The sequence below is a fragment of the Copadichromis virginalis genome, linkage group LG4 (assembly GCF_057382275.1).
Source record: "Copadichromis virginalis isolate Kocher_CV1m ecotype Utaka linkage group LG4, C_Virginalis_male_GT1.1, whole genome shotgun sequence".
NCBI classification, from domain to species: domain Eukaryota; kingdom Metazoa; phylum Chordata; class Actinopteri; order Cichliformes; family Cichlidae; genus Copadichromis; species Copadichromis virginalis.
In genome coordinates, this window is record NC_140621.1 from 25711137 (window position 1) to 25722553 (window position 11417).

The window sequence follows — 11417 nt, forward strand, 5'->3', positions numbered from 1 at the left end:
AAAATGCCGAACTGCTTTTTTTCTTTTTTTGCTTGTGTCCACACTTCTAAGACCTTGGAATTGCTTGTTATGAGGTCAATATCACTACAAAAACCTGTGGCGAATTAGCCCTCTATCTTTTTTTTTTTAGTTGTCCCGTCAACAGCTATTGCGGTTCAGCTGTCTCTCTCTCTCTCTCTCTTTTCAAACCACTGCCTGCAAGAAATGTGTTTTTGAATGAGATTCCATTACTGATATAAAATAATGTTAAACAGTGATTAGGAAATAAATGATAAATTTGTGTGTGAGGAGTAGTGCAAATGGAATTGGTGGACTTTTGTATTTATGTGTTTGTTAAAACTAGTATTTGGTAGTTAACAGCCTTTTATTTTTTTTTCTTTTCTTGATTCAGTGCAATTTCACCCCTAGAAATCCCCTTATCATTGAGAAGTGTATTTATTTGCTTTAATTTAGACGGTGCATTTGATGTTTAGTTTCAGGTTATCCTTTTTTTTTTCCTTTAGTTTTTCTTTCTTTTTTTTGGTTTAGGTTATAAGTCATGTAGTCATTTCATAGAAGTTGTCATAACATTGGTTTTCTTTCCCTTGTTTTTGGATCTGTGCCAGCACACTATAAATGTTCATTCCATAAACGGACTTAACTGACTTCTTTGGCAACTTAACCAGATGAATAAAATCCATTTTAAATCATCTACATCTTGTTTTTCATCTTCATGTTTCTTTCCCACATTCATTTGTTTTTATTGTAGTACTTGGAGCAGTAATAATTGAAAAAATTGTTAAAGGTAAAATCAGCTGGAAAGAAGTTTCTTTGCGGAATAGTGAGAAAATAGCACCAATATGTCATAATTTTCCTCTTAAGTACACACAGAGACTTGTGTAAAAATGTAAAACTTTATTGATGCATTTTTCTTTCCTCTTTAGACAGTTAAGCTCTTCCTGATTACTAAAAACAACACGTTAGTGCTTGGTTCTCACATTTCTCAAGAATACTGTTAAAGAAACTGATGAGCTATTTGGCTGTGGTAACACTGCAGGCAATAGACTTGGCCAAAGCATTGCATGGGTACGCAAATACTTCTTTGCACTGATGATCTGTGATAGATAGCTTTTCCCTTACTTTCAACAATCATAAAAAGTAATGGAAAGGTGAATGTGGAAGGCAGAAAAGAACGTACCAACTTTACAGCAGCATACTGTGGCCACTCTGGTACCACAAGTGATATCATCTTCTCAGCTGTGCTTGGTGTGCAGCATCTCTGTAAGTAGAGAGTTACAGGGCAAATCTCCTTGAAGATGGCGCTGGTACAAATAGTCCTCAATTTGCAAGCTAATGCTGCGAACTTCAGGCAGCCGAAGAAGCAACTGGCCAAACTTGTCACAATGTCCTGGATGATTTTGCTGAGTGTACTCCATCAGCGCCCTGTTGACTCGCTCTTGAGTTTGCTCTACCTGCCTGCGGTTATGCACTGACTTCACATCTAGAGCAGAAAAAAACCCACACAACACAAACATAATTAACGTTGAACAAAAGCTACATTGGATATGTGTCTTCGAGGAAAATTGCTCACCGGGGTTAAATAGCACCAGGTATTTGAGACAGACAAACTCGTGTCTGTCCAAGTGGAGTGCCTTAAGTTTGGATACTAGGTCTTGGGTCCTTGATACCAGGCTACTCAGTGTCACTCCTGCCTGGGAAATGATGGTTGACACCTCAATCTGCATCAGAATAAGACAAAGAATGTGCTCATTATTACTTTCATTTCTTTGAAACATTTCTAAATGTAAGAATGCAGCATTTTAAAGTAGAAACCTGTTGTCCTGTGACCAGATATATGCAGCCTTCTTTGCCATACGTCACTTGTCTACATAAGTGATCTAGTACCAGCAGCTCACTCCAACAGCTCTGCAACAGCACCATTTGGTCTTCCACCTATTGGAAAGATTTTGTGTGTATTTGCAAATTAAAGATTATACTGGATGGCCTCAATTAAGGACGCATGCATGTTAAGGAACAAATGGGATAGATCTACTCTAACAGCTAATTAATCATTGTATCGCTAGAAAAGTGTTATTAATTTCATGTGTATCCCATGAGTTAATGGTTCCTCACCATCAGCTCCTTAAAGAGGGAACTGTTTCTGGCCCACTCCACTAGGCAAAACAGAGTCTGGTCAGCCATTTTGCACATAATGCTGAATGTATTCAGACGGTCGTGCTTGCCTCGGTTGGCCTGTTCTCTCTGAAGACTGGCCAGAACTTTGGCATTCAGCTGGCTCTCATCCTGTTCCCCTTCCAGCAGTTGGCTTAAGAAGTTAGGTGTAAGCGCTGATGATAGAGGGTTGGTTGGTGTTTGTGTGGGAGCCTGGGATACAGGAGTGGTTAAGCTTTTTGTTGAAGAGGGCGATGATTCTAGTGTACTTCTTGGTGTGAATGAGCTGTTTGGGGTTGAATCCACTGTATAGTTTACAGGAACTGGGCTGTAGCCAAAAGGCACTTCCAACTTCTCCTCAGGGTGTCCAGGGAAAGTGCAGTGGTACAGTCCAGGGTAAGGCAGGGATGGAGGAGTAAGACCTCTGTTTGTGTTCACAGTGCAGTTCAGAGACATGGGTTCACTTGACTGCCCCATGCAAGAAGTATACATGTGGGGTTGATTAACAGCTTCAGAAGTTAATGGATGACTGATGCAGCTGGTTACCACCTGGAGGTCATTTAGAGCGTGGGGACCATGTATTTGTCCAGTTTCTACCTTAATCCTGTAGGGATCAGTGTTTGACTGGTGATACACCTTTTGCTGTTTCATTTGTCTGTCCCGGCGGTAGAGGGGCCCAAATTTGTTCCTGCCTCCTCTCATACGATCTGCTCTGACCGCTGATGAGAGAACATCAAACAAATATTTAATTATAAACAAAAATATGTAAAAGATCATCTTTAAAAAATTACAATCTCACTCCATTTAGAGTTTGCAATCATTTACATAATTTACAATCTGGGTCAGCACTGCTTTATGAGTTCTTAGATAAGTCTCAAGGGAGGCAAAAAAACAACCTTGCGTATCAGTGAAAGAGAAAGCCTGTTGCAACTGAATGGTCTACAAATTAGCTGTGAATGAAGTGGTGGCAATTTGGTGTACCTTCTTTCTTCATACCCACAGCTAAACACTTCTGGAAGCGGCAGAATGGGCAACGTTTTCTCTGAGAAAGGTTCATGGGGCACCTCTGTTGCTCTGCACAGGTGTAATGTTTGTTGTTTTGCACTGAACGTTTAAAGAAGCCCTGCAAAGAAAATGAGAGAGAGGGAACCTTTATGCACACCACAAAACCATAGATATCTACATGTGCATCATTATTGTCGTAGAACTACGGGACATGTATCTCTTAATATATCTGTAGTACCAGATTATAGTTACCTGGTGTTTAATTCAAAACCATTAATGTGTTATTTATTGTGGACTCATAAGTCACTTTGGTTTTGCAGTTAACAAAGCTAAGATGACTTTTGGTGGCATAACAGAATGCATATTTTGCACTGCCCAAACCTTATCCTTTACCTTGCAGCTCTCACAGGTAAGAAGTCCATAGTGGTATCCTGACACTTTGTCTCCACAGACAGGACAGTTGTCCTCTGAGTCCAGTCTACTCTCTGCCTCTGTCTTTTGCTCCTGAGCTGAGGACCAGTAATATTTAATGACAAGATTTACATTATGACACAAACTTCACCGTTTGAGGGTGTTCTTCTTCTTCTTCTTTTTTAAACAATGTTTTGTTTCAATGATATGCAAAGCTACTGCTTAAACTGAATACACTTTTCATATCAAATATGTGATGTATATAATATGTTGGAAATTAGTATATTTGGTAAGGTTGCAAGGAATCATGTGTGCCGTGCCAAGTATAATATTTCAAGTCATCTAAAACAGGAGGATAATTAGCAATCAGACATGAGTTAGAATTTTGTAAATCCTGAGTGGCTAAAGAGACTAGAATGCTGTGCTGCTGAAGTGTAAAAGTGTCATCTAACAGGGTTTATTGCCCAGCTGCTGAAAGAACAGTGGGCAGGACCATCGCTTTGCTGTAGACAGTACCTTATCACTGGGCTTGATTTGCTTGACTATGATCACAGATATGACCCTTACATAATATCCAGAACTATTCTCTCTATCTCCTCTATGACAGAAGGGAATCTTCTGGGAACCACTTTAAAACCTTTTTGTTTGTTTTGTTATTCTAAATGTGTTTTTTCAAATGAAAGTGACTACTGTTTTTCATAATATACATTCACAGACAATGTTAAAACCTGCTTCAACTTTCAAAGTATGAACTTTTTAACACAGGTAGTTTCACACAACATTTTTAAAATATATCTATTGACACCTACATACCAGTTCACTATTGACCCATAGCCACTTTCATCTAGTACTCACATGTTGATGATCCCTCCAAATTGATCAAATCCTCTTGATAGTTACCAGGGTGGTGAACAAGAGGCTGGTGCTGCTGTAGGTGATAACCTGGTAGGTCCATTTTAATAAGTGGGACATTGACTCAGCCCAGTTTGAACTTCATTGTAGCAGAGATCAGGAGACCGCAGACACTGCAGGTGGCAGGTGAGCAGGCCCAACCAGCGGCTGTGGACTGATCTTGTTTAAGGCCTACATGTGGACTTCGATCTATAGTGAGTGTCATAAAACCTCTCCTGATTGGCACTCCTACCAGCTAGTCTGTCAGCAAGCAAGCCAATCAACCACACATAGGTTGATAAGTCAAATAGCCACCTGCTGGAATCTTCCTGTAGTGAAATCATGTCAGTATCATTAAGGTACTCTGAGCTCACCTGATAAGAATCATTTAGTACACATAATCACTTTATTCAAACTACAGACATTCTGATTTTATTTGTCATTCCCTCCATTATACTTGTAATTCTGAGCTGATAATGTAGGGTTTGGGTGAATGAAGATCTGATGCTAGGGTCAGTGTTATATAAAAGACTCAAAATGAATTTGCAGTGACATGGAAATATAATTACACAGGTTTTACCAGCAGAATGCATTGATAATTCTATGCAAAGATGTATTCTAAATTAAAAGAATAAGGAGGAATTTATGCCTTTATTGCCTTTATGAGCAATATTTATTTAAAAGAGTATCAACAGAATTATTTAACTTTTGGATAGTTTGATGAATTGGTTACCAACCTAATGATCAATCTCTTTCAAAGAGCCATAGTGTTGAAAATGAGAAATTTAGTATAGTAGGATTTCTTTGTATTCTTTTAAAATGTAATTATTGGTCCATTTAACCTCTTTATGTAGTGTTATTTATTTAAAACCCATCTCAGAGTTGTTTCATTTAATTAGTGTGTAATGTCAAAGTAATTAGCTGACAGACATCTAGAATGACATCCCAGAAATGTAGTGGGGTATTTGTATTTGTATAAAGTAGTGTTTCCTTTAAAGTATGCATCAGTGGATAATTAAGTAGCAAACAATGTATCTCCAACAACAGCAACATTATATATTCTTAGTATAACATGAGAAAATCCTTTCAGAGAAGGAGAAACTACAGACAGCAATTGTAATATCCAAAATTTTTAACTATGCTACAGGTAATAAGAGGCTACAAAGCAGTAAAACGCATTAGAATGTTTTCGTGACCTTTATTCCAAAGCCAAGGGCAGGTGGTCATGGCACCCATTAACTAGTAAACAAATTATGACATTCCAAAGAAAAAAAAAAGGGGTCTCTTTACTTTTCTAAGTGGCATGTTAAGCTCCAAGGGTGTAGATTTGGCATGGGACATGTCCCCACCAATATCCAGCGATTATTGAATTGTCCCCACCAATAATTTGATCTCTTCGAGTAAAGAAAAACAAATTAAAAAAAAAAAAGCGATCTGTCAACGTCTCATTCACCCAGCGGTGCAGAAAAAGTTAAATTACGTTCTCTACTGGAGTCCTACGTCATGTGACAAATATGGCCAATGTGATTGGCTGTGCCTTTCAGGGAGCTCTGTTTAGTTTTAGCAGCGGCAATCCTGCGCTGCGAGGACCTGCAAGGAGGAGAGGAGGATGGCAGCAAAAAGAACCTGGATATAAGAAAGTATTTTTCAAAGAAACCTGTAAGTCACTTAAAGTCGAGTTCACTCATAAAACCTGTCCATCATAATAAAGTTACAGGCTATGCAAGGCAATACATGCCAACTCTCCCGTTTTTTCTCGGACAATCCCGAATTTCAGTGCCCCTCTTATTACTCTTTCTGGGTTGCAAAATAAACTTTTACAATTTTTTCAGGCGAGAATGTAGCTGTGCAAACTTCAAATATCTGAACCGGGGAGAAGAGCAAACTCCCGGCACATCGTTTTAGGCTTTGGCCCACGTCAGTCTAAAATTGTATGTAACCATGAATAACGTGTTACCATGTCCACTAGGAGAGACTGGACAGTATAGATGTAAAACAAATATGCCAGCAGTTTATCTCAGTTAATGAGAGGAGAAGGCCTGTGTTTGGCTCCTTCACATAATGGACACTGAGTTGTTGTGTGGGACACCAGTAGTCCATGTCTGTTGCTGTAACAGTAGTTCATATTTAGAGTAAAACATCCCAGCTCACTGACTTGATAGGGGCAATAGTGTGCCTAAAATGTTGCATAATTTTGCTAAGAGATCTGTTACTTTGTGGTAATCTTAGATGAGTAGTTTTATGGGCAAAAACCACCAGGTCATTCAGTGTTCCCTTAGTGCTAATGTATCAGAGATGTTGGTGTAGTATAACTGAAGAAATGTTGTTAAGTCCTTAAAGTCATATTCTTTTATTGTCATGACTGTATTTTAAGCTATTTTTATTTTTGTATGATATCTGATTTATATGGAATATGGTTGAAGTAAACTAAAGTATAAAATACTTAGTCAGTCATTTGTTTAATAGTAATTTAACATTATATAATTCACATATAAAACTATGAATTGTAATTTTAAATGGTTTAAAAGCATGTAGAATAGCATATGTACCGGGAAGCAAGTATATCTCCCCCCCCCCCCCCCCCCCTTTTTTTTTTTTTTTTTATCAAGAAGCAAAGACGAAAAGGAAAAAAAGGGCTCGGTGGTTGAATCATCCGTCCCCACCAATACCAAAACCAAATCTACCTTGTTAAGCTCACAGCCTTTGTTCAGTGTCCCCCTTCCTTCATTTAAATGCAAAGTACTGCAAAAGTAGCTAAATTATGCAAAGACTGAAGCCCTGGGAAGCGTTTGGAATTCTGGATGCAGTTGTGCAGCCTAATAGTGTCATCTAGTGGCATTGAGTAGTACTGCTAAACACGACTGCGATTGGATACTTGTGGGTTATTTTTTTCATTCAGTATTGTCACTGCAGCTGTTGTAAGATCAACAGAGGTGGATTGATTAGAAAGAATCAAGAGTCAATGCTTAAAGTTTTATTAAAAGAAGGAAATCACAGACAAGCTGCTGTTAATCCACAGGTATACGGTGCATTCAGCTTATATTTTTGCATGGGTCTTACAATTCACAGTGAGTCAATTAATCTGTTTCCTCACTGCTTTTTTCTTCACACACCGGCTCATCCTCAGCAACAAACCAGACCTCGTTGTGGCGGTTAAACATCCTCATTGGACTGCAAGAAACATGAAAGACCACACAGAAACACGGAACACAGGGACGCACACAGACACAGATTCACATTAGAATAATCAAGAAAATAGTTTAAACTGAAGCTGTTTTTGATGATTTCGTTCACATGTTTTTCTTCTAATGATGGAGATTACTTTACCTGTTGTATCCAACAGCACAGTGGGATCCTTTTTTGTATTTTGCTTTAACTGAATCAAGAGTTTTACTCAGGTCATTAGCATTACTGCTGTCAGAAAAGGTCGTCATCCATCCTCCGTAGCTATATGCATACACTTTCATATCTGGAGTGTCAGTGATGTACACCTGCAAATCATGATGAAACTATCTGTCATCAAATAATTTCCTATTAAATATTTGCCACTATTTTTTTAGTTTAAAAAACATACGTCTGAATTAGTAGGTTTGGGAGGATTTTCCTGATGTTCCGTCGGCAGCAGGAAACTCATTGTGTAGGTGCCCATTTGCCAAAATCTCTTGTCTGGTATTTTCACAACAACAGGACTGGTCATTTGAATTTTCTTTCCTGAATGCAAACACAAATATGTTTTTTGGGAACTGAAACAAACATCACAACGAAGAAGCACACAAAATGAAGAAAAGAATATAAAAACACGCAGGTTTTCTTACTAAAATATCCAATAAAACCACGAGACTACCACTGCTCCCTGAATATAACCAAATACAGTAATTATGTTTGGTCAAAGGCCATTTTAAATTTAGACGTGTCACGTGTTCAAAACTGGCTTAAAACCCTCACTATATATAGATTGTATTTTATGAAAAGAAACCCCATTTACAAATAGCTGTTATCTGTGTTCATATACACGGGGTTAATAGAGTATTGAATGTGAAACACAATTAGATAAACACATACGCACCCATCTGGTTCTCACCACTGATGTATTTGAACAGTCGATTAAATGCTACTGGCATTGCCATTTCCATGAAGAAGGATTTCTCATTAGTTGAGACCCATTTCACAGAGTCATAGTGACGCACCTGAAATACATGAACAAACATATTTTAACTGGTGTTTTTATAACTTTGCTACACCTAAAATATGAAAAAAATATTTTACCTCATAATCCTTGGTCTTACAAATCAAATCGAACAGCAGGCACTCTGGTGTCTCAGTGCAGAAGCTTAACTCAGAGGAGTTGCTGTGAAGTTACAGAGGAAAATGCTTTTTAAAGAAGTTTTACAAGTCCATAGCAACAACTACCTGCGATAGGTATTGACTAAAACTGTGCTCACTGTCTTCAGTTCAAATTCAGGTCTCTTACCCAACTCTAGCTTCAGCTGTTAGAACCAGAAGAAAACAAACAAGTCCTGAAACAAAAATCCTGAAAGGCACATTTAAAGTTACTTTGCTTGTCTATTTGATTTACTTCTTACATTATATAGGGTTATTTGCTTTAAAGACCTTGTGGAAATTAAAATTGTACTTACATCTTGGCTGACTGTTGTCTGCTTTCAAAAATGGAATGTCTGCAGTCTTGTCCAGTGCTCTGCTTATAAAGAGCTGGTTATGAAAACTGACCACTCCCTAAAGCTAGAACACAAAACATCCAAAGGAGTAACAGAGGGAATACAAAACAGTAACTAATTTTATGCAACATCAGGTGAGGGTAAATTAGACTAGTGTTAACAGTTTTGTAACACAGAACATCAGGAACATAAAATATAACAAAATAAGGATAATTAAATAAGTTTCAGATCCAGTGGCTAAACTTTGATATAAGTAAAATTACCTTTGCAATAATGATTAGTATTAAGTGGAATTAATATTAGGTTCAAACTTGAACAAATCGGATCCCAAGAGTGCCACAACAGTCTGTACAAATTGTGACTGAACATCATGTGAAGCATTAGCTCAAATATTCAAAATGAATAGTTCTCATGCAGTATTATTTTCTTTCACATTGTGAAAAAATGTCTTAGGTTACCCCCTGGCACTGGTATACACATTTAAACAGAGACAAGGAAGTACCTGAGACATAATGATGAACCATATTAGTGTTCACGTCTCAAGAGAATTCACATTGTACCTTTTGTTGGTACAGATCGTGTGATATGTGTTTTGTACCCTCAGAACACCAAATTCTTCTTGCTTGTCCCCATTCGGTGTCATGCAACCTGAATACAACAGAAACTTGGATTTAAATGTTTGTCCTTTTGTTAAGAAAAAGAATACAAAAAAGAGAAAATCCTTAAACTTGAGTATTGAGTTAGTTGTTGGTCTTATTGTTGTAAGTCTGCAGTTCTTGCTGGTTGACTGTTATGTAGCTACTGGGATACTTAATCCAACCCTTGTTCTTTCTAACTGTAAAGCAAATAAACATCTGTCATGCAAGAAGTAGTAATCCTAAACTGAACCCTTTTTCATCTTAATAGTGCCGTGAGCCCACAGTGCGCAGTGTGGTATTTCCTTCCTTTTACTAGTCTGAAAGGACCCATCTGGTTCTGCAGATGTGTAGAGTATATTTAAAGCATTTGAGCATGAAGGTTTTTTTTGGTTTTTTTTACGTGTGCGTTCAAGCTGACTGGTTTGCCCAAGAGGAAATAGTCATTGCTATCATTCAAAGCAGTGTGAACCCTATAAATATTATAAAAAAAATAATATGATTTTATTCTTTTCAGGACCAATTCATGTAACTTGAAACAAATGTCTCCACTTCTAAACATGCACTTCCACGTTATTGTCTGTCATAGTTACCTCTTATAAATGCTAATGTAAACTTTAGGGTGAACCTCGCGCCAAATAACCTTTTCTTTTCACAGAAAAATACAAACAGTCACTAAACTAAACTCTAGGAATCCTTATTTATGATTTTCTTGTTTGTCATTCATGACAAGTAAGTTTATAATTTATAGACATAATGCCTTATAAATGTATGCTAAACTGACAGGAGTTGGAAAACCTCTCTTTGTAAAAATGTCCTTTAAATACTTATTAAGAGCACATTTCCTATTGTTATGCAACAGCTGAACGGTACAATGTTTTCCCCTGCCAGGGCAGAATATCAGAATATAGCACAAATGATTAACCTTACAGCGACATTACTTCACGTGACTGTATGTATATATGTATATACTCAGAAAGATATACAATTTTCTCTTTGCCTTGCCTGTGACACTGTGTTTTTGTCTGTGGGTAAAAACTTTTTTAAACACAGCCCTTCTACGCAAATACTCATATCCATCCATTGGATATTCTCAGCATTTGCACCTCAAATATAAACAGACATTAGACGAGATTCAGAAAAACTGCTTCATTGAAAAGAGTGATTTGAAACTAAGGAAAAAACACCAAGTATGTTGTGCAACTTCATAGATCCTGTAACACTAACACATTATTACTTCACCTTTTTGAGTCAGTTGCTGAACTATTTTCAGTAATGCGTACTGTAACCATTTCATTATAGCGGTAACCTCTGAAGCCTGTCGATGTAACCGCCAGCTCTGAGTTCAAGAAAACAAGTGTGACCTATAGTGGTTACAATGACGAACTGCAACAGCATTTTAAATAAGGGTATGAATGTGGTATTTTCCATGGACTACAACAGGAGACCTAGATCTCGTTTTACAGTAAACTTTGTTAACCATCGTTTTTTTTTAGAACATTTCGATTTACATTTATATAATTAATTAACATTTTTAAGGGCATAAGGCTGCTACAGGAGCAGCAACAACCACGGCGTGGCTGCTGTTTTCAACGGAGCTGCTGTTGGCTAAAAAAAACTACAACACCCATGTACTGCGTCGGCCTGA

General features: G+C 37.6%; 2 protein-coding genes across 2 annotated transcripts; both read right to left on the reverse strand.

The window, feature by feature from the left end:
• Nucleotides 1-905: 905 nt before the first annotated feature.
• nr5a5 (nuclear receptor subfamily 5, group A, member 5) lies at nt 906-4615 on the reverse strand. The gene is made up of 7 exons (XM_085455456.1): nt 4423-4615; nt 3550-3665; nt 3133-3274; nt 2113-2870; nt 1813-1932; nt 1571-1718; nt 906-1480 (listed from the first exon to the last, which is right to left on the reverse strand). The coding sequence occupies exons 1-7, from the start codon at nt 4520-4522 to the stop codon at nt 1233-1235; spliced, it is 1632 nt and encodes a 543-aa protein (XP_085311582.1). The 5' UTR covers nt 4523-4615; the 3' UTR covers nt 906-1232.
• A 2802-nt stretch (nt 4616-7417) lies between these two features.
• Nucleotides 7418-9169, reverse strand: soul5 (heme-binding protein soul5). The gene is made up of 7 exons (XM_085455457.1): nt 9096-9169; nt 8930-8989; nt 8725-8806; nt 8525-8645; nt 8033-8169; nt 7786-7949; nt 7418-7629 (listed from the first exon to the last, which is right to left on the reverse strand). Coding segments are annotated over exons 1-7 (660 nt in total). The 5' UTR covers nt 9098-9169; the 3' UTR covers nt 7418-7535.
• Nucleotides 9170-11417: the final 2248 nt, after the last annotated feature.